The 22,740-nt window shown below is 45.8% G+C and overlaps 1 protein-coding gene across 1 annotated transcript in view; it reads right to left on the bottom strand.

Moving 5' to 3' along the window:
• Window positions 1-22,740, bottom strand: part of LOC121539512 (A-kinase anchor protein 6) — a 180,764-nt gene that overhangs the window by 23,721 nt on the left and 134,303 nt on the right. The window contains exons 11-12 of the mRNA XM_045207426.1: window positions 14,227-14,373; window positions 10,587-10,802 (exon numbers count right to left, since the gene is read on the bottom strand). Of these exons, the coding sequence (XP_045063361.1) occupies window positions 10,587-10,802; window positions 14,227-14,373 (363 nt within the window). The remainder of the gene's footprint in view (window positions 1-10,586; window positions 10,803-14,226; window positions 14,374-22,740) is intronic.

The following is a 22,740-nucleotide window of genomic DNA, read 5'->3' as shown; positions in this document are numbered from 1 at the left end:
CCTGGACACCATATGTGAATTGATTGCCCCCCTTCTATCCTCAGAGTTCGTACTGCTTGGTGACCTAACTGGGATATGCTTCACACCCCGGCCATCCTACAATCCAAACTAGATGCCCTCAATCTCACACAAATTATCAAGGAACCTACCAGGTACAACCCTAAATCCGTAAACATGGGCACCCTCATAGATATCATCCTGACTAACTTACCCTCTAAATACACCTCCGCTGTCTTCAACCAGGATCTCAGCGATCACTGCCTTATTGCCTGCGTCCGTAACGGGTCTGCGGTCAAACGACCACCCCTCATCACTGTCAAACGCTCCCTAAAACACTTTAGCAAGCAGGCCTTCCTAATTGACCTGGCCCAGGTATCCTGGATGGATATCGATCTCATTCCGTCAGTAGAGGATGCCTGATTGTTCTTTAAAAGTGCTTTCCTCTCAATCTTAAATAAGCATGCCCCATTCAAAAAATTCAGAACTAAGAACAGATATAGCTCCTGGTTCTCCTCAGACTTGACTGCCCTTGACCAGCACAAAAACATCCTGTGGCGTACTGCATTAGCATCGAATAGCCCGCGCGATATGCAACTTTTCAGGGAAGTTAGGAACCAATATTCACAAGCAGGTAGGAAAGCAAAGGCTAGCTTTTTCAAACAGAAATGTACATCCTGTAGCACTAACTCCAAAAACTTTTGGGACACTGTAAAGTCCATGGAGAATAAGAGCACCTCCTCCTAACTGCCCACTGCACTGAGGCTAGGAAACACTATCACCACCAATAAATCTACAATAATCGAGAATTTCAACAAGCATTTTGCTACGGCTGGCCATGCTTTCCACCTGGCTACCACTACCCCGGCCACCAGCTCTGCACCCTCCGCTGCAACTTGCCCATGCCCCCCCCCCCCCCTCATTCACACAAATTCAGACAGCTGATGTTCTGAAAGAGCTGCAAAATCTGGACCCCTACAAATCATCTGGGCTAGACAATCTGGACCCTTTCTTTCTAAAATTAGCAGCCGAAATTGTCGCAACCCCTATTACTAGCCTGTTCAACCTCTCTTTCGTAACGTCTGAGATCCCCAGAGATTGGAAAGCTGCCGCGGTCATCCCCCTCTTCAAAGGGGGTGACACTCTAGATCTAAACTATTACAGACCTATATCCATCCTGCCCTGCCTTTCGAAAGTTTTTGAAAGCCAAGTTAACAAACAGATCACCGACCATTTCGAATCCCACCGTACCTTCTCCGCTATGCAATCTGGTTTCCGAGCTGGCCATGGGTGCACCTCAGCCATGCTCAAGGTCCTAAACGATATTATAACCGCGATCGATAATAGACAGTACTGTGCAGCCGTCTTCATCGACCTGGCCAAGGCTTTCGACTCTGTCAACCACCGCATTCTTATTGGCAGACTAAATAGCCTTGGTTTCTCAAATGACTGCCTCGCCTGGTTCACCAACTACTTCTCAGATAGAGTTCAATGTGTCAAATCGGAGGGCCTGTTGTCTGGACCTATGGCAGTCTCTATGGGGGTGCCACAGGGTTCAATTCTTGGGCCGACTCTTTTCTCTGTGTATATCAATGATGTCGCTCTTGCTGCTGGTGACTCTCAGATCCACCTCTACGCAGACGACACCATTTTGTATACATCTGGCCCTTCATTGGACACTGTGTTAACAAACCTCCAAACGAGCTTCAATGCCATACAACACTCCTTCCGTAGCCTCCAACTGCTCTTAAACACTAGTTAAACTAAATGCATGCCCTTCAATCGAACGCTGCTGGCACCCGCCCACCCGACTAGAATCACTACTCTCGGCAGGTCTGACCTAGAGTATGTGGACACTACAAATACCTAGGTGTCTGGTTAGACTGTAAACTATCCTTCCAGACTCACATTAAGCATCTCCAATCCAAAGTTAAATCTAGAATCTGCTTCTTATTTCGCAACAAAGCCTCCTTCACTCATGCTGCCAAACATGCCCTCGTTAAACTGATTATCCTACCGATCCTTGACTTCGGTGATGTCATTTACAAAATAGCCTCCAACACTCTACTCAGCAAATTGTATGTAGTCTATCACAGTGCCATCCGTTTTTTCACCAAAGCCCCATATACTACCCACCACTGTGAACTGTACGCTCTTGTTAGTTGGTCCTCACTACATATTCGTCGCCAAACCCACTGGCTCCAGGTCATCTATAAATCACTACTAGGCAAATTATTTTTCTCATTTGCACCCCAGTATCTCTATTTGCACATCATCTCTTGCACATCTATCATTCCAGTGTTAATACTAAATTGTAATTATTTTGCACTATGGCCTATTTATTGCCTTACCTCCATAACTTGCTACATTTGCACACACTGTATATATATTTTCTGTTGTATTTTTGACTTTATGTTTTGTTTACCCCATATGTAACTCTGTGTTGTTGTTTTTTATCGCACTGCTTTGCTTTGTCTTGGCCAGGTCGCAGTTGTAAATGAGAACTTGTTCTCAACTGGCTTACCTGGTTAAAAAAAATAGAGTTCCAGACACTTGTAGAATCTATGCCAAGGCGCATTGAAGCTGTTCTGGTGGCTCGTGGTGGCCCAACGCCCTTGTGTTTCCTTGATATGTGCTGATATATGATATATGATCATTCCCACCTTCATTCTTCATACCTACAGTAGCAGTCCTCAGAGTCCCTAGGACTCTAGTACAGGGATATTCAACCTGGGGTTCGTGGACCTCTAGTGCAGGTGGTCTGCGGAAAGAAATTATACCATATACACAGTGCATTCGGAAAGTATTCAGACCCCTTGACTTTTTCCACATTTTGTTACATTACAGCCTTATTTTAAAATTGATTAAATAACTTTTTTCCCTCATCAATCTACACACAATATCCCATAATGGGAAAGCGAAAACAATTATTTAGAAATGTTTGCAAAACAGATATACCTTATTTACATAAGTATTCAGACCCTTTGCTATGAGACTCGAAATTGAGCTCAGGTGCATCCTGTTTCCATGGATCATCCTTGAGATGTTTCTACAACTTGATTGTGTAATGAATACTCGGACAGAGTGGTAAGATCCAATCGCAGAATTGCGATGCTTTATTAGAGTACAGACAAGGAAATAGCTTAATCGTGGTCTGGCGAGCTGTGGTCAAAACCGGGCAAGGCAGAGACAGGCAGAGGTACCAAGGGAGCGGGCGTAGTCATAGTCGAGGGCACGGGCACAGGTTCAGAGTACGGTAATCACTGGGATAGACAAGCAGAGGATTAAGTAATTCGGGGAGTCAAACAACGAAGCACAGGTCTGGTACACTGGTAATCAAAAACAAACTATCTCTCTCTCTCTCTCTGAACAAAACACACCTTATATCCTACTCTAATTACTGACAGGTGTGCTCAGAACTCAGGTGAAACAGATCGAGTCTGATGACTCCCCCTCTCTGTAGATCGGGGAAGTGTCAGACTCTGTCTAGATCCAGCCAAACCCCGATCCCTTATAGTATCCCCCTCCCCAGGGCCGGCTCCTGACGGCCTTCTACCTCTACCGGGTGGTCTTCCTCTGGGTCGGGGTCCTGGATGATCTGGGTGTTCAGCGTGGAAAGTGGCCTTGAGAGTGGGATCCAGTATGTCCTTCGCAGGGATCCAGGACCGTTCCTCAGGTCCATATCCCTCCCAGTCCACGAGATATTCGATGCCCCCTCGTCTCCGTCTTGACTCCAGTATCTCGTGGACTGTATAGGTGGTGTCCTGTTCATCCTCCAAAGGTGGTGTAGTAGGTTGTTGAGCGATTGGGGGGTACATCGGGCTATAGTGGACAGGTTTCAACAGGGAGACGTGGAACGTAGGGGTTATCCTGTAGTGTCGGGGAAGTAACAGACGGTAGGTGACAGGGTTAATACGTCTCAGTATCTTGAAAGGCCCGATGTACCTGGGTTGAAGCTTCTTGCAGCTCCGTCGGAACCGCAGGTCCCGGGTAGACAGCCACACTCGTTGCCCGGGTTGATAAGTGGGAGTAGGTCTCCGGCGTCGGTCGGCGTAGGTCTTTTGCTGTTGTGAGGCCTGACTGAGATGTTGATGGGCCGTCTCCTAGACCTGCGCACTCCGACGGAACCACTCGTCCACAGCCGGTACCATCCCTGGTGCGGTATCTCACGGGAACAGGGGTGGTTGATACCCTAGAACACACTGGAAGGGCGTTAGACGTAGGGAGGTGTGAATGAGTGAGTTCTGAGCATACTCTACCCAAGGAAGGAATCGGCTCCACTCTTGCGGCTGCCGCGAACATTGTTGCCGTAGATATTTCCCAATTTCCTGGTTGAGCCGTTCTGTCTGCCCATTGGCCTGGGGATGATATCCGGAGGTTAGGCTCACCGAGATGCCCAAGCGTTCGCAGAAGGCCTTCCATACCCGGGATACAAACTGGGGTCCCCGGTCGGAAACAATATCCTCCGGAACACCAAACTGCCGGAACACCTGGTTATACATAGTCTCAGCCATCTGAGTGGCGTTAGGCAAACGGGTCATGGGTACTAACCGGCACATCTTGGAGAATCGATCAATGACCACGAGAATTACAGTATGGCCCTCTGATTCTGGTAGATCTGTAACAAAGTCCATTGCAATGTGCGACCAGGGTCGTTGAGGAGTTGGCAATGGCATCAGCTTACCCTCCGGTAGTGCACGAGGTACCTTGGACTGAGCACATACTGGGCAGGATAAGACATAGTCTCGGACGTCATCTGTGAGGGAATCCCACCAGTATTTTCGGCTGATGAGTCGTGTAGTTCGAGTGATTCCGGGATGACCAGATCCCAGCGACGTGTGGCACCATTCCATCAGTTGAGGTCGAAGCGGAGCTGGTACAAACACCTTTGACACCGGGGTTTCTGGAGGGGCTGGTTCCGCTTGTAGGCTCTCCTGAATAGTGTCATCAATAGCCCACCTCACAGGACCAGCACGGCAACTCCTGGGGAGGATAGGTTCTGGTTCCACGGGTCTTTCCGCGCGCTCGAACCGTCGGGAAAGCGCGTCCGCCTTCCCATTCTTGGACCCGGGGATATAAGAGACAGTGAATCGGAAACGGTTGAAGAATAAAGACCACCTTGCCTGTCGGGAGTTCAGTCGTTTAGCACTGTGAAGATACTCCAGGTTGCGGTGGTCCGTGAGCACTTGGAACGGATGATCTGCTCCCTCCAGCCAATGTCTCCACTCCTCCAGTGCTAACTTCACCGCCAGTAATTCACGATTACCCACGTCGTAGTTCTGCTCGGCCGAATTCAGTTTCCTTGAAAAGAAAGCACAGGGTCGTAATTTAGGCGGCTCACCTTGGCGCTGGGATAACACGGCTCCAACTCCAACCTCCGAGGCGTGCACCTCCACGATAAACGGCAAGGTAGGGTCCGGCTGACATAAAATAGGAGCGGTGGTAAAGCGTTGTTTCAACGTCTCAAAAGCACACACTGCCCCCTCCGTCCAGTTCAGACCGCGACCCTTGTAGCTGGTCATCGCCGACAGGGGAGCTGCGGTAGTGCTGAAATTACGCACGAACCGTCTATAGTAATTGGCAAACCCTAAGAATCTCTGGAGCTCTTTCACCGTCTGGGGTCGAGACCAGTCTCGTACCGCTTGCACCTTGGATTCATCCAGTTTAACCCCGTCGGGAGTGAGTATGGCCCCAAGGAAGGAAATCGTAGTGACATGGAATTCACTCTTTTCTGCCTTCACGAACAGAGAATGTTGTAGGAGTCGGTCCAGAACCTGTCGTACATGGGACACATGTTCACTCAGAGAGTTAGAATAGATTAGGATGTCATCAATGTACACTATAACAAAGCGATCAATCAAGTCCCTGAAAATGTCATTCATGAATGCCTGGAATACTGAGGGCGCGTTGGTAAGTCCATAGGGCATGACACAATATTCATAGTGTCCTCGATGTGTGATGAAGGCGGTCTTCCATTCATCCCCTTCTCTAATGCGCACCAGATTGTACGCACTCCTGAGGTCCAGTTTACTGTAGATTGAGGCCTGCCCCACCTGCTCGAGGGCTGCTGGAATCAAAGGAAGAGGGTAACGATTTTTGATGGTAATATCGTTCAAACCTCGATAGTCTATACAAGGACGCAGTCCGCCATCCTTTTTCTTCACGAAGAAAAAACTGGATGCGGCGGGAGACGTAGATGGGCGAATGGCCCCTTGCTGTAGCGCCTCATCAATATACTTGCTCATCGATTCTCGTTCCGGCTGTGACAAAGGGTAGATTCTTCCACGAGGAGGTGTAGCCCCGGATAGCAGATCAATCGCGCAGTCCCAGGCCCGATGAGGTGGTAACACGGTAGCCCTCTCCTTGGAGAACACCTGCGCGTAATCCTGGTATTCTGTTGGAACAACAGTAGACACCGCACCCTGCGCATCCTCCACAGTAGACGTTTTGCACGGTAAATTGAGGCACTCTGCCCTACATACCTCACTCCAAGCAGTGATATCGCCAGATTTCCAGGAGATGACCGGATCATGGGTGACGAGCCAGGGGTGGCCGAGAACTAGCGGCTCCCGTGGAGCGGAGATGACGAACAGAATGATGTTCTCATGGTGTATGGAGCCCACTTGTAACTTTATTACCTCTGTACGGTGCGTAATGAACCCAGTGCCCATGGGCTCACCGTCTAGCGCGTTGACTCGCAGGGGAGGTTGAATTGGGATAAGTTGAACTCCCAATTCCTCAGCGAGACCCATATCCATAAAACTGGCAGCCGCCCCGGAATCAATAAGACCTTCCAACCTGCGCACTCTCTCTCCGACCTATAAGGTAATTGGCACATACATTTGTTTAGAAAACTTGAGTCTCACTCACCGGTTTGGCAGTTCCGAGGCGATATTCTGGGGTACGGTTTGGTCGTACCGGACATTGACGAATGAAATGACCCGACTGACCACAATACAGGCATAGTCCGTCTTGCCGACGTTGTTGTCTCACCGAACTTTGTAAGGGCGACCGTCCCAGTTGCATGGGTTCCTCCTCAGATTCTCTCCTCCGCTCTGTCGATTGCTTAGGACCTGTGACCGAGGGCTCCCGGACTGCGGATACCTTGTGTTGCACTATCAAATTATCAATAGAGATGGCTATGTTGATAAATTCATGTAGCGCAGTGATATCTCCCCGACAGGCCAACTCAGTCTGTACTTCTTTGCGCAGCCCTCTTCGGAAAACGGTGAGCAAAGCAGTCTCGCTCCAGCCGCTACCAGCTGCTATAGTCCGAAACTCTAATGCGTAATCGGCTACTGTGCGACGGCCCTGCTGAAGTTTGCATAGTTGGTCTCCCACGCTACGCCCAGATACTGGGTGGTCGAACACCTCTCGGAACAGTCTCTTAAACTGAACTTCCACATTCAACTCGGGGACCTCAGCTGCCCATAGCGCAGTAGCCCAATCCAGTGCTCTTCCCGTTAGCAGAGAAATCATGAAATCCACCCTGCTACGGTCATCGGAGAACATAGTACGATTATAGGACATATACAGGGACGTCTGGAGTAGAAACCCCTGACATTTGCCAGGTTCCCCATCGTACTTAGTCGGTAGAGAAATCGGAGGTGCATGACGAGGACTGACCGTGCTCGGGGTGGTGCCTTCAGCCGCACCAGCGTTGAGTAGTTGCAGGAGTTCATCCATCCGTTTCTCCTGTATCTCCCATCGCCTCTGTAATTCCGCTGGATCCATGGTTGAGGCGAGGTATTCTGTAATGAATACTCGGACAGAGTGGTAAGATCCAATCGCAGAATTGCGATGCTTTATTAGAGTACAGACAAGGAAATAGCTTAATCGTGGTCTGGCGAGCTGTGGTCAAAACCGGGCAAGGCAGAGACAGGCAGAGGTACCAAGGGAGCGGGCGTAGTCGTAGTCGAGGGCACGGGCACAGGTTCAGAGTACGGTAATCACTGGGATAGACAAGCAGAGGATTAAGCAATTCGGAGAGTCAAACAACGAAGCACAGGTCTGGTACACTGGTAATCAAAAACAAACTATCTCTCTCTCTCTCTGAACAAAACGCTTAGCAAGTCACAAAGGAACAATACCTCGCACTGACTGAACTTCTGAGCACACCTTATATCCTACTCTAATTACTGACAGGTGTGCTCAGAACTCAGGTGAAACAGATCGAGTCTGATGACTCCCCCTCTCTGTAGATCGGGGAAGTGTCAGACTCTATCTAGATCCAGCCAAACCCCGATCCCTTATAGATTGGAGTCCACCTGTGGTAAATTCCATTGATTGGACATGATTTGAAAAAAAGCACACACCTGTCTATATAATGTCCCACAGTTGACAGTGCATGTCAGAGCAAAAACCTAGCCATGAGGTCGAAGGAATTGTCCGTAGTGCTCTGAGACAGGATTGTGTCGAGGCACAGATCTGGGGAAGGGTACCAAAAACTTTCTGCAGCATTGAAGGTCCCCTAGAATACAGTGGCCTCCATCATTCTTAAATGGAAGAAGTTTGGAACCACCAATACTCTTCCTAGAGCTGGCTGCCCGGCCAAATTGAGCAATCGTGGGAGAGGGCCTTGGTCAGGAAGGTGACCAAGAACCCAATGGTCACTCTGACAGAGCTCCAGAGTTCCTCTGTGGAGATGGGAGAACCTTCCAGAAGGACAACCATCTCTGCAGCACTCCACCAATCAGGCCTTTATGGTAGAGTGGCCAGACGGAAGCCACTCCTCAGTAAAAAGGCACATGACAGCCCGCTTGGAGTTTACCAAAAGGCACCTAAAAGACTCAGACCATGAGAAACAATATTCTCTGGTCTGATGAAACCAAGATTGAACTCTTTGGCCTGAATGCCAAGCGCCACGTCTAGAGGAAATGGTGAAGCATGGTGGTGGCAGCATCAGGCTGTGGGGATGTTTTTCAGCGGCAGGGACTGGGAGACTTGTCAGGATAGAGGGAAAGATGAACGGACCAAAGTACAGAGAGATTACACTCACTGGAGTATCTGACATAGTCTTTGAAAAAGCACCCGCAAGTACCCGTCGCGGCAAGCGCCACTGGCTGCTGGTAAGCTTTCTCGACTTAGACATTAGGTTTTGCCAATGTAACAAGTGTTGAATTTCATGTAATATAATTACGCAAAATCGGAATTGTTCCCATGCCTGATATTAGTGTACATTCCTTTTGTTGTTTTAAGTGCCCTTTTTAATGTCGCACACTACCTTCTCCTTCTGTATTCTCCCTCATAAACATCCCATGCCCTCCCTTACCTCTTCCCTGTCTAATGTATCAATGTGGAAGAGGTAGGTTACTGTAAAATTGTCCCATGAAAATCATTATCAATCCTATACGTTAAAATACTTCTAATGAGTTTATATGGTCACTGACAGTGTATTCTAATGGTCTCCCACCATTCTATTGTGATATGTATGCACATCAGTCATCTATGAACTTTTTATCTGTTGATTTGTGAATGCTTTACATGCTAGCTAGTTACTGTACTTTTCTCTGTACATGTCGTCATTGGGCTGGCATGGCTATTCATGTCCCCTTTCGTTGTTAATTTGAACTTCTCAGAGGAGTTGGCGTATAAGGGCAGCACAGCATTTTCAGGTATGCAATGCATTTTTGTTGGTTAAGATATTTGGCCGATATTTAGCTGACTGTTAGCTCTTCTCAAGGACACATCACGTCACTGTACATAACGCCTGGCTGTCATTGAGAAAGTTGGCTAGCCTGGGCCCATTTTTCAAACTGTACATTGCATTTACCTTGTATTGTACTTTTATATGAAACAAGAGTATTGTTATATTGGCCCTGTCTACTGTACCCATGTGGAAGAGAGGAGTTGGCGTATAAGGACAGCACAGCATTTGTTTATGGACGTTTTTCCTGTCATTATCAGAGAAGAAAAGATCAACACCAATCCTGATCCTTTGGTAATTTGTAAGCCGATCATTTGTAAGGCAATCTCCACCGGTCACATCAACACATGGTTAACCTTTGTTTAACCAGCTCAACAGCTGTATTAGTCAACAGGTGTTTGGATATACAGTACCTTTCTAGCTAATAGATAGCTATATTCGATCTTACACTTCCTCTTCCCAGTATAATGTGGGAAAGGCAAAATAATGAAACACCATCTACCAAATTCATTTTAAAATGCTGATTACTTCTCCTTGCCATTATCATTCACCTGATGACAAGACAAGACGAGGATTTTTTTTTTGAGCTGACACATGATGGGGGTCCCTGGGTCGCTGGTTTGCTTGGGGTCCCTGGGTAAGAAAAGGTTGAAGACCCCTGCCCTAGTAGTCAGTGTCTTTCTAAAGTAGCTGTCCCTACAGCCCAGACCAGGTGACAGTTAGACCCAGATCACTAGTAGTGTTATGACAGTGTTATGCCCAGGGGGCCTTCATCTACTCTGGATGTGTGTGTGTGTGTGTGTGTGTGTGTGTGTGTGTGTGTGTGTGTGTGTGTGTGTGTGTGTGTGTGTGTGTGTGTGTGTGTGTGTGTGTGTGTGTGTGTGTGTGTGTGTGTGTGTGCGTGTGCGTGTGTGCGTGTGTGCGTGCAGTGCTCAGTCTCTACCTTGAAGTGCTGCAGCTGGGTGGAGGCCTGCAGGTCCTGCTCTGTGTCCTGCCTCAGACAGGAGTTGAAGATGAACAGCTCTGTGTCTCTCAGCCACACCTTCAGATCCTTGATCCTGCCCTCCAGCTGGCCCAGCAGGCTGCCGGTGTGAGGGGACAGGGCAGAGCGAGGGTCCTGGGGCAGACTGGTGCTCCCCACAGACTCCCCCAGGATCTTCTGAGGAGACCAAGAGGAGAGGAGGAAGGAGGGTTAGAGACTGTGACAGTACCAGTTATCATTGTTAGCGACCATGTACAATCATTTCAGAGTGGTACAGAGTACTGTTGCATTAATATACTGACAGCAGGTGGGAAAGATATTGCAACATTATTGTGATCTGATAGCTCTCTCTGTTTGACACTTCCTTCACTCTTGGCAATGCTACATTCTAGCAAAAAGCTCATCAAGTTGTCAATTTCAACAAGCGAATAAATGTGCAGATGTTGTTACTATCAACAAGTCTCAAACAGCGCTGATCATACCGCTATTATTGCTCCATTCTAAAGATGAAGGTGGCTAATTCTGGACGTATTTTCAGTACTGCCGTATATTCAGCGTTGCCGCTCAGAGAATCATACAGAAAGGAGTAGATAACAATCAGAACCACAAATACCCTCCAACGATTTCCCAAATAGGACTCTGCTGAGCAATTTCCCCCTCCTTCTATAGCAGAGCAAACAGCACCACGCTGTGTATAGCCCCAGCCTGACAGACACTGTCTGTGACCCAAATGTCACCCTATTCCCTACATAGTGCACTACTTTCGACCAGTGCCCTGGTCATAAGTAGGGCACTATGAAGGGTATAGGGTGACATTTGGGATGCAGTCACTGACATGTGAGTGTGACTGAATGAGTTCCCACCTGCCTGGGAAATGAGAGCTACGCTATAGCTACTTTTGGAGCCAGAGTGTGTGAGTTACATACACACACACACACACACACACACACACACACACACACAGGGCTTGAACTCTGTACGCAGAGGAGCCCAATTGTAGAGTGGCAAAACACTCCATTATCCAATTAATACACACACTGGTTGGTTTAATTGTCAGTCCTTTGTGTTGGTGCTGTGTGCTGGTGGATGTTTTGCAAGCTGTAATGGAAACAGATGTGATTATGAGTGAGTGAGTCAGCAATGAAGTGGCCATTTTGGGGCTAGATCGCTGGCTGGCTGCACCAATTAAACACTGTAGTGTGTTGATCCTCCATTACAGCTCCTTCTATATTAGCTAACACACCTGTGTGGCTGTCAGAGAACGTGTTAATGGCAGTCCAGAGTCTATGACTAGACGGGTTTGACTTGCATGTTTTAGAGTCACTGTGAGAAACAAAAGAGCACTTAATACTACAGTGTTGTGATGTGAAATGATGGAGTAGGAAATTAAAAATAGGAGAGGACACCTAGCTTTAAGATATTGTCAGTGAGGTGATATGAGTCACACATAAACCGTAAACAATTCCACTGTATGGGATTTTCAATATTGATTCCAATAACGTTCTACTTTGATTATCTGTACCTCAAAACACCATAAGTGTCCTCTGGACTTACTGATGTGGCTGCCTCCCAGCAAAGAGCATCGTATACGTTCCCTCCCTTAACAAGAATCCCTCCCTAACATTCTCTCTCTCTCTCTCATTCTCTGTTTCATTTTCTCTTCCATCTCTCTCTCTCTCTCTCCTCTCCTCGTTTGAATATCGATAATTTGAAAGCACTCAATGGACTCCAGATATAGCCATTGTTTTTGCCCTGTGATGAACAGAGCGCTGAAGAGAGAGAGGTGAACCCAAATGCCCTTGGAGGGTCAGGGACACAAAAAAAGGAATTTATTGCCACTTTATTTTGTTCTGGAACAGTTTGCAATCATAAATTCTTCATAAGCAGAATACTTCAGAGAATGGTCTGTCTTCATAAATATATACGACAGAGGACATCAATTTCATTTAATTCACAATTTGTGTCAGCACAGCAGATGCCAATGCCTGACTTGATAGGGTTGTTTAATATGCAATTGAGATGGCGTAATGTGCAGTGCAGGGAGCAGAAATTTGCAGATTAAACTCCCCGCACCACTGCCATTCCATTGTAGCGGCTCTCTGCCCGATGCCACTCACCACAGACCAAAGAAATATTCCTTCGCTAAACAGAACTTTGTTTATGCATGAGCATCCTGTTCGAACGTCACACATTTATTTGGGAAACTCAATAGAACTTTAATCATCGCTGATTGCTGTGGTGGAAAATAAAACTTGTTTGTTGCTTAATTTCCAAACAGCATCTCTTTAGCTTTGGAAAATAATATATATATTTATCTAGCTGAAACCAACCCACTCTCACACACACACACACACACACAGACACACAGACACACAGATGTGTGCAAACACAGACACACACTAATTTCTTCTATGCGAGAGTACGCATTGTTTTAGGTCTATGTATTCATGTGTTATAGCGGAAAATATGTCTTGGAACTCAGACATTACAGAAATGACACCAGGTATGTTTGTTTGAGTTGTTGGCATCTTGATAATTACATGTTGTTTGATCAGTGCATGTCTGCATCCTAATGGCACCCTATTCCCTATATAGTCCCTATGGGCCCCTGGTCAAAAGTAGTGCACTATATAGGGAATAGGGTGCCATTTGGGACGCAAACCATGTCAACCCCAGGGAGAGCGAAAGGGTGGATATGAGGAGAAGCTGCTTGGGGTACTACTAGAACAGGAACATGCCCTGCTAATTGAGAGACCAGCAATTATATTTCTCATGTTCAGAGATTAGATGAACAGTGATTAACCTAAAATTAGCCTCTAAGAGCAATGCACAGTTGAACCCCAGTCGGTCCGATAAGGATCAACAAGCCAGCCATACCGTACCATTAACAGGATCATCAAGACTAGAGCAGGCAGGCGTCTCCGATCCGATACCATCTCCTGCTTCCCTGGCTGATATCCAAGATATGGATATAGCTGAGCTGCGCCCTCTAAGCAGGGGGGTGGGGGTGGATGGTGGGGGGTAGACAAGGCAGGGTACCTAGCTACTGTACTGTATTTGGTGTAGTGTTCATGTGTTGCATAGATAAGAGGGTTTGGGGGTGGGAGAAAGAGTAGGAGCCCCAGGCCTGTTCATCATTTCAGAGGCGTAGCAGCAAGGCTTTATCCTGATTCACTCACTTCAATTGAGCTGCTAGCCAGCTCCATCTCCACAGGGTTCCCTGCGAACCGAGAGAGGGCCTGTGCCCAAATGGCACCCTATTCCCTACATAGTGCACTACTTTTGACCAGAACCCTGCACTATATAGGAAATAGGATGCCATTTGAGACACAGACAGGCTCTCAGGTGGGATATTGACCCGCATTAGTGCACTGGAGTCTGAACGGGACTGACTGGGGGACAGGCAGGGCGGGGGGCCTGGTGCGCGTTCCTTTTGATTTACCTAAAAACAGCAGATCAACTGTTTTATTTATGCAGGTAACAATGAGTTACCCACAAGAAGGTCATATCATCATGTTGACCCATTCTGTCTCTTTTTCTGGATCTCCAGTATTAACAGTACAGAAGGTGGAATAGTGTTACGGCATGTGTGTGTGTTCACCTGCAGCTGGTCCCACTTGTGTGTCATGGCATTGACGCGCTCGTCGAAGTCCGGGGGCAGCTGTGCTCCGCTCCTCCGCAGGCACTCGGCCCAGCCCAGGATGTGTGTCTTCTTAGGGTGCCACATACTCATCTCTACACTGTTCCCCTGGGGACAGACACGTGAGAGAGAGACATGGGTAAGATGATGAGGGACACTGTCTGCACACTACAGGACATACAGTGAGGGAAAAAAGTATTTGATCCCCTGCTGATTTTGTACGTTTGCCCACTGACAAAGAAATGATCAGTCTATCATTTTAATGGTAGGTTTATTTGAACAGTGAGAGACAGAATAACAACAAAAAAATCCAGAAAAACGCATGTCAAAAATGTTATAAATGTATTTGCATTTTAATGAGGGAAATAAGTATTTGACCCCACTGCAAAACATGACTTAGTACTTGGTGGCAAAACCCTTGTTGGCAATCAGAGGTCAGACGTTTCTTGTAGTTGGCCACGAGGTTTGCACACATCTCAGGAGGGATTTTGTCCCACTCCTCTTTGCAGATCTTCTCCAAGTCATTAAGGTTTCGAGGCTGACGTTTGGCAACTCGAACCTTCAGCTCCCTCCACAGATGTTCTATGGGATTAAGGTCTGGAGACTGGCTAGGCCACTCCAGGACCTTAATGTGCTTCTTCTTGAGCCACTCCTTTGTTGCCTTGGCCGTGTGTTTTGGGTCATTGTCATGCTGGAATACCCATCCACGACCCATTTTCAATGCCCTGGCTGAGGGAAGAAGGTTCTCACCCAATATTTGATGCTACATGGCCCCGTCCATCTTCCCTTTGATGCGGTGAAGTTGTCCTGTCCCCTTAGCAGAAAAACACCCCCAAAGCATAATGTTTCCACCTCCATGTTTGACGGTGGGGATGGTGTTCTTGGGGTCATAGGCAGCATTCCTCCTCCTCCAAACACGGCGAGTTGAGTTGATGCCAAAGAGCTCCATTTTGGTCTCATCTGACCACAACACATTACCCAGTTCTCCTCTGAATCATTCAGATGTTCATTGGCAAACTTCAGACGGGCATGTATATGTGCTTTCTTGAGCAGGGGGACCTTGTGGGTGCTGCTGGATTTCAGTCCTTCACGGCGCGGTGTGTTACCAATTGTTTTCTTGGTGACTATGGTCCCAGCTGCCTTGAGATCATTGACAAGATCCTCCCGTGTAGTTCTGGGCTGATTCCTCACCGTTCTCATTATCATTGCAACTCCACGAGCTGAGAACTTGCATGGAGCCCCAGGCCGAGGGAGATTGACAGTTCTTTTGTGTTTCTTCCATTTGCGAATAATCGCACCAACTGTTGTCACCTTCTCACCAAGCTGCTTGGCGATGGTCTTGTAGCCCATTCCAGCCTTGTGTAGGTCTACAATCTTGTCCCTGACATCCTTGGAGAGCTCTTTGGTCTTGGCCATGGTGGAGAGTTTGGAATCTGATTGATTGATTGCTTCTGTGGACAGGTGTCTTTTATACAGGTAACAAGCTGAGATTAGGAACACTCCCTTTAAGAGTGTGCTCCTAATCTCAGCTCGTTACCTGTATAAAAGACACCTGGGAGCCAGAAATCTTTCTGATTGAGAGGGGGTCAAATACTTATTTCCCTCATTAAAATGCAAATCAATTTATAACATTTTTGACATGCGTGTTTCTGGATTTTTGTTGTTGTTATTCTGTCTCTCACTGTTCAAATAAACCTACCATTAAAATTATAGACTGATCATGTCTTTGTCAGTGGGCAAACGTACAAAATCAGCAGGGGATCAAATACTTTTTTCCCTCACTGTACTGTAGAGGTGAGATCCACAGCACTGACTACATGTATGTAATCTAATGCACTGCTAAGCAGAGAGATACACACTAAGAGACGTGAGAGTGCATTTTAACCGCCTTAATTTCCATCAATCACACAGAAACCAGTACCTGCAAAGAGCTAGTTAATTGCAGGAAAAGATGTCCGTTGTGAAAGGGATATTTGCTATTTGAGACACAATTTGCACACATTGGAGTACATAGTGTACTGTAGAGTTGCTCACAATCCACAGCACTGACTATGTCATCCATTAAACTGGTGAACACAGCAGTGCAGCCCCCCTGCTGCACACAAAGGCAAACAGACATTTAAAATAAAAAAGCTCTGATATTTTGTGCCATAAACTGAGCATGTCTGTTTCTATCTCTCTCTGTCTGTCTGAGTTTATTTCTCCACCAACAAGCTATCTTACTCAAAGAAGGAAATCAGGGATAAATTCTTTCAACAGCATTACAATAGCACGGAACTCATATTTAGTGTACATAAACTATAACATTCTAAGATGGAATATGTTTTCGGAACTGACATTTTCAGTTAAATGGCTGGAGAAAAGCTTACTTTAACAGTATGAAATTGACACTCTTCAATCTCACATATTTTTGGTTAATTTCTCTCTCTTCCCTCCCGTTTCATTTTCTGCATCAATAGCTACTTGATTCTAGTTTTCGGTTGTCATTTATCATTACAGCCCAGCCACATTTAAATATTTTAAATGTACTCCTGTTTTTTCCTTTTTTGAACTGTCATCAGTCCAGGAACCATTTTTCATTGTCGATTTTTTGATGGAGATGGTATCACAATTCCTCTGAAGCCATTCATCCCTTTCAGATTTTTAATAGCGCCGCCTGTAAAAGTAAATGTGTTACCATCTAACTATCAGGAAGTGATACAATTTATTTGTTGACAGCAAATATTGACTTTACGAGTCTTCTTTTGTTTAAAAATGGCACATCATTGATCGAAAGTCAAAACATTACAGGAGAATAAAGTAGATAAGTGATTAAAATGCATGAGATCCAAACTTTGAGATTAATGCTGAGAAGGATCTTTGATAAAATACACTGAACGCACTGGTGAGTTATAGCCTCCAGTCTCTGTCTAAGCTAGAATAGCCAAGGATCTGCATACCTTAACTTTGTGAAATAGCTTTGGAAGGATCATAGGATGAAGTTATAAAACATGTAATATAGTACACCAATAGTACACCTGTGCAATTGCTGTCATTATGTGAAAATATACTCAATTTTATGTTGAACACAACAATCAAGCACAGTTTTATGACTTGACGCTAGATGAAGACGAGCTTTAAGAAAAAAAGTGTCTAACTTAGTTGGAGTGACGGGTCTATGAGGGGTTGAGAGAAAGCGAGAGAGGGGGCGTGGTGGAATGGAGTGGGGGGTAGGGGGGTGGAATGGAAAAGAACTGTGTGCTCTCCAAAAAAGAGAGTCACATGAAAATAGATGAGGAAAATCAACAAGCAATCATAACTTTAATTCATTCCACATATTAATGAGTACGAAAGACTGGAAATGTCAGCAGAAATGCAGTCATACATGAAAACATTTAATGCATTTTTGTAGATTCATCTTATCCATTAAATTAAAGTTTGCTCAGAGTCTGTAACGTGTTGAGACAACAGAAGTAAGACTCCATGAAGTGAGTCGAATGCCTCCGTATTTAAATGAATTTATACACAGTTATATAGTTAACACATTACTGCCAGCCACCACAAACCAGCCTCTATGAAAACTCACAGTTAACATCCAACAAAGTACAATGGACTCTGCAGCTAGCTGCCAAAATAATACCAATATACTGTTTATTGGAACAACAATAACACACTAATAACAGGTGTATTGTGCGTATACATCATCGTACAATCTAAATATATATATATATTTTTTTTAAGGTGAAACATTACCACATATTAAATCATAAAGATGACATTAATAAAACAGAGTATTCACACATTCCAGTGCTTGTAAATACTAAGCTTGTTAAACTCAATGCTTATAAAGCCTAGCAATGCAATGGGCCACCTCTACCTCATAAAATAGTGCGCTGTGGTGGTACAGATTGACTTAAGAGCATCCTCAGTGGGGAATGTGCTCTCTTTAACCAACAAAACCTTAAGAAAACAAAGCCGACAAATATGATAATTACTTCATCAATTTGGGGTGGGGGGCGCTCGTTGATGTGGTGCCACGCCAACATCCTCACTACCTACAATTTGCTGTTGACAGTGTCAAAGGAGAGGAAGACAGGGGCTGGGGAGAGGAGGGAGAGACAAAACCCTCCATTGACGAGAGAAAGAGAGAGAGAGAGAGAGAGAGAGAGAGAGAGAGAGAGAGAGAGAGAGAGAGAGAGAGAGAGAGAGAGAGAGAGAGAGAGAGAGAGAGAGAGTCTGCAGCCTCTACAGCTGATGAGAGAGGGGCCCTGTCTCCCTGATAGATAGACAAGCTCCAGCCATGAAAGAACAGGAAGAAATATTCAGTGTGTTCTTAAAGAGGAAAAGGAAAACATCAACTCTTGATTCAGATATAATTCTAGACTGTTTATGCTAAATGGAAGCACTAAAGTTGTTGAGTGGAGTTGTTTTGTGTGTGTGTGTGTGTGTATGTGTGTGTGTGTGTGTGTGTGTGTACTGAAAATCACCCCGGTTGAGAAAATTCTGCTCAAACGGGTCTGGAACAAAAGGCCTTGAAACACTGTTAATTGTCACCATGGTGACCAGAAGAATAAGCCATTTTACAACTGGTATAGAAGGCTCACATTGAGCTCACAGTGAGTCAAGGATTTCTCTTTTCCCCCCTGCTTAGTGTTTAAGAACAAGGTGCCCAGTCACTCTGGGGTCAGCTACAGACCCAGGAGAATTTCCACCGGCCGTTCCAGATTTCATTTAGCATGGAATCTTTCTGTTTTTAATGAGACACACAGGAGAAGAAAAAACCTTTACATCGTAAAAAAAAATTTTTTTTAAAGGAGCAAACAAATTGGACAAACAATACCATCATTCAGGGAACCATGAATTTGGAGAAAAGATTGAGTCAAGAGTAGGATGCTATAGGCCCATACAGTGTGAACTCTGACCTGTGGCACAAGGAACCAAGGGAATTCTGGCCATGTCATAAATGCGGACAGTGGCTATAACAATAGACATTTCTGCCCCTCTCCTCTTTCCCTCCCTCCTTCCTTCCATCCAAAGAGGATGCATTACACAGATTTCCAAAGTGCTAATGAGAAATACACGAGGATCAATAGACAAAGAGGTGCCCAGTCAGCCCAGAGATTGGAAAAAAAAGAAAAAGGAAAATGTTTCATTTTAGAAAAAATACTTGCTGCGGGACATGTAAGGAGTTACAATAGCTTCTCTTTTCAGATTATATGATCAGGGTCAAAATAATATTTTTATTCTGCTCTCAGTTGGATGTGTATTGTTGAATAATCGTTGGTCCTGTCCCTATGACACGGAGGTTCTCTCTCTCTCTCTCTCTCTCTCTCTCTCTCTCTCTCTCTCTCTCTCTCTCTCTCTCTCTCTCTCTCTCTCTCTCTCTCTCTCTCTCTCTCTCTCTCTCTCTTCTCTCTCTCTCTCTCTCTCTCTCTCTCTCTCTCTCTCTCTCTCTCTCTCTCTCTCTCTCTCTCTCTCTCTCTCTCTCTCTCTCTCTCTCTCTCTCTCTCTCTCTCTCTCTCTCTCTCTCTCTCTCTCTCTCTCTCTCTCTCTCTCTCTCTCTCTCTCTCTCTCTCTCTCTCTCTCTCTCTCTCTGAGGCTAAAGCTCAGTGGTGACCCCATAGGCAGCCCATGTCTAATGCCATTCAGTGACGAACAAAGCCAGTCTTTATCCCAGCCCTGGGTCCTAAGCTCAGCTGCATGCAGTGTGGAGAAATCTGAGAGAGAGCGAAAGGGTGGGGGGGGGGTTCCTCAAAACCCAAGCCCATGCCGCTCCACTCCTCTCTTCTCTCCTCTTTACCAGATTTTTCTTTACCAGACAAACACAGGAAACAATGAAATCAGCCAAGACCACAATGTTTTAGTGAGGGAGAAAAACCCCAAACCATGGATGGCTATGGAGCTTTGGCTCTGCCTGGCTGGGCCTCAGTGACAAGGCCAAGAAGGAGTGTTTGGCTGGGTGGTAGGCATCGCTAAGCAGCCCAGTTTGTTTCATCACAAGTGCATATCCTACAGGAAACTATAAACCAGCCAGCAGAACACACTGGGAGGGTTGTTAAACTGCCACCTGTCTAGTTTAATAGATAATAATTCACGGTAAAACACTGCATAAGAGCAGTAGACTGCTCAGTATACTGTAATAACTTTGCTCCACAATTTGCCATGTAAATGAATATCACACTGGCCTGATCAGTATAAATGTGTTACCTTTGATGGAGATGGGAGAAAAATTACAATCTGCAGTGTCATTTGAAATTGGCAGAACTGGCCAAGTAAATTACATTTGAGGATTTTGAATGGGTTTCTTTCTTCTAGCTTATTCCATTTGCATTAGCTGAGAAATCATATTACATAGCCCATGCATTGTTAATTGGTCCTTTATTGCATTATCCATTATATAAATTAAATGACAAATATTGAAATGAATTGCAAATCCACTAATAGAAGATCATAAAACAATCTTTTTTAAGCATTACTCATTAATAATTGAATTGTAATTATATCACCAGCGGTCTGCGCTGCAATGGAGCAGACATTTTATATATCCATGTGGAAGGTTTTCCCTTCACAGCCTCTCTCCTATGCTATTCTCTCCTCTACTTTGCTTTCCTCTCTGTCCAGTGGGGCCGTCTTATTGTGACTGATGTGGGGGAATCATGGAGATTAATTTAGACCCTATGGATGGATGGATGGAAGCAAAGGAGAGAGGGAGGGAAGAAAGAGAGATGTTTTTTTCTCTGGTCCTCTTTCTAGACGCCTTGCGTCCTCCCTGAAAAAAACCAGCCTCCTACGCAGGCTGAGGAGCTCTCTCTCTGATACAGAGCAGCCCCTAGAAAAGTGACTCCTTTGTCAACAGAATACAAGAGAAAGTTTACTTTGAGGAGGAGGACCATGGAGAAAGGGGGGGTTGTGGCGAGTGAGAGAGAAGAAAAATCCCTCCCTCCCTTTTTTCTCTCTCTCTGTCTCAGTTCTAACCAAGCATTTCTTAGCAGACAATTAAGTGTTCCTATTTAAAGATCATTAAAAAGTCTTCCTTGGAGCGGCTAGGAGCCTGGCTGACTGAAAATAGTTAAATTCCTGCTTCTAGCCCTGTCCATCCATAGGGGAGGAGAATGAGAAAGAGAGAGAGCGAGAGAGAGAGAGAGTTGGGGGGGCTGAATTGAACCGAATGAAAAGAAGCAGTTGGAAAATAACTGCAATCATTTAATGCAGATGACCCCTCCTCTCTATCCTCTCCTCGCTCACTCTTTCTCCTTCCTGTCTCGCTCCTTCCTGTCTCGCTCCCTCCTGTCTCGCTCCCTCCTGTCTCGCTCCCTCCTGTCTCGCTCCATCCTGTCTCACTCCCTCCTGTCTCGCTCCCTCCTGTCTCTCTCCTTCCTGTCTCTCTCCTTCCTGTCTCGCTCCCTCCTCTCTCGCTGTTTCTCTAGCAGCCGGAATTTGCATGGGCTCTGTGCGCAGAGGAACAATGTAACCTAAATGGTAGACAATCTTTATTCTAATGAAGTGGGTGTCAAGGTCAATGTAAAACTGTGATGATAAATGGCGCACCACTAGGCACCGGGAGTCACGCAGGCATTATGCTGCTTTCACATTAATTGTAGAGTGAAATCCAGAGTGAATTCCCCTATACAAAAAGGCCTGCCGTTGGCAGGGAGGGAGCAGGGTGGAGGCAGGGGGTTTGGAGAGGAGGGGGCTGGGACGGAGGGACTCTATGGACGGGAAAACGATGCTGTAATGTCTGGGAAGGGAAGAGGACATCCGTGGACATGCTGGAATTGTGCCTACAGGTATTTGACAGGCCGAGCACTGAGGGTCACAGTGCTATTTAATGAGATACTGAATGTGTCTTATAAAAGTCAGGTGGCTGAATAGAAATAAATTGTCAAAGATGCAAACAAATCACTTTGAATTGTGACAGCATGCAGTAATGAAAAGATAAGCCTTTTATGTGGCCATTTTGGTCATGTCTGCTCACTTCTCATATAGTCATATATCTACTGATTATATAGAATACATGCGCCTATACTTCTAGGAGGCAATGTGCTTCAGCTAAAGGGGAAATAGGTCTAACACCATCCATCCATGCATGGAAACCCCTGATACAACAGGAACCTTGAGCTAACACAGAACAGTTAGTCAGAATCACTGATGCCTGCTTTCCCTTTATGATGACTGACAGAACAAAACCTTCTAAACGCACCACCAACATCCCCCCAGGACCAGATAAAATCCTGATTAATATAACAGTGTTGAAAAAGACCCCCAAAAATTATTTACAACGCGGTTACTTGACCCTGGTAGTGTTATATTCAATATTTCTCCTCAGTCTGAGTGAGTGTCTTTGAAGGCCTGCTAGAGCTGCTTCTACACATTTCCTCAAACAGCAGGTGAGACAGAGGGCATCCCTGAGGAGTTCTACAACACTGCAGCGCTGGCTCAGAGCTGGGGAAACTACTTCACAGAGCAGAGAACGCACCTCCAAACTGAAACTCTCAC

This window comes from Coregonus clupeaformis, chromosome 25, assembly GCF_020615455.1.
Source record: "Coregonus clupeaformis isolate EN_2021a chromosome 25, ASM2061545v1, whole genome shotgun sequence".
NCBI classification, from domain to species: Eukaryota; Metazoa; Chordata; class Actinopteri; order Salmoniformes; family Salmonidae; genus Coregonus; species Coregonus clupeaformis.
This window is presented reverse-complemented; position numbering and strand designations above follow the sequence as displayed.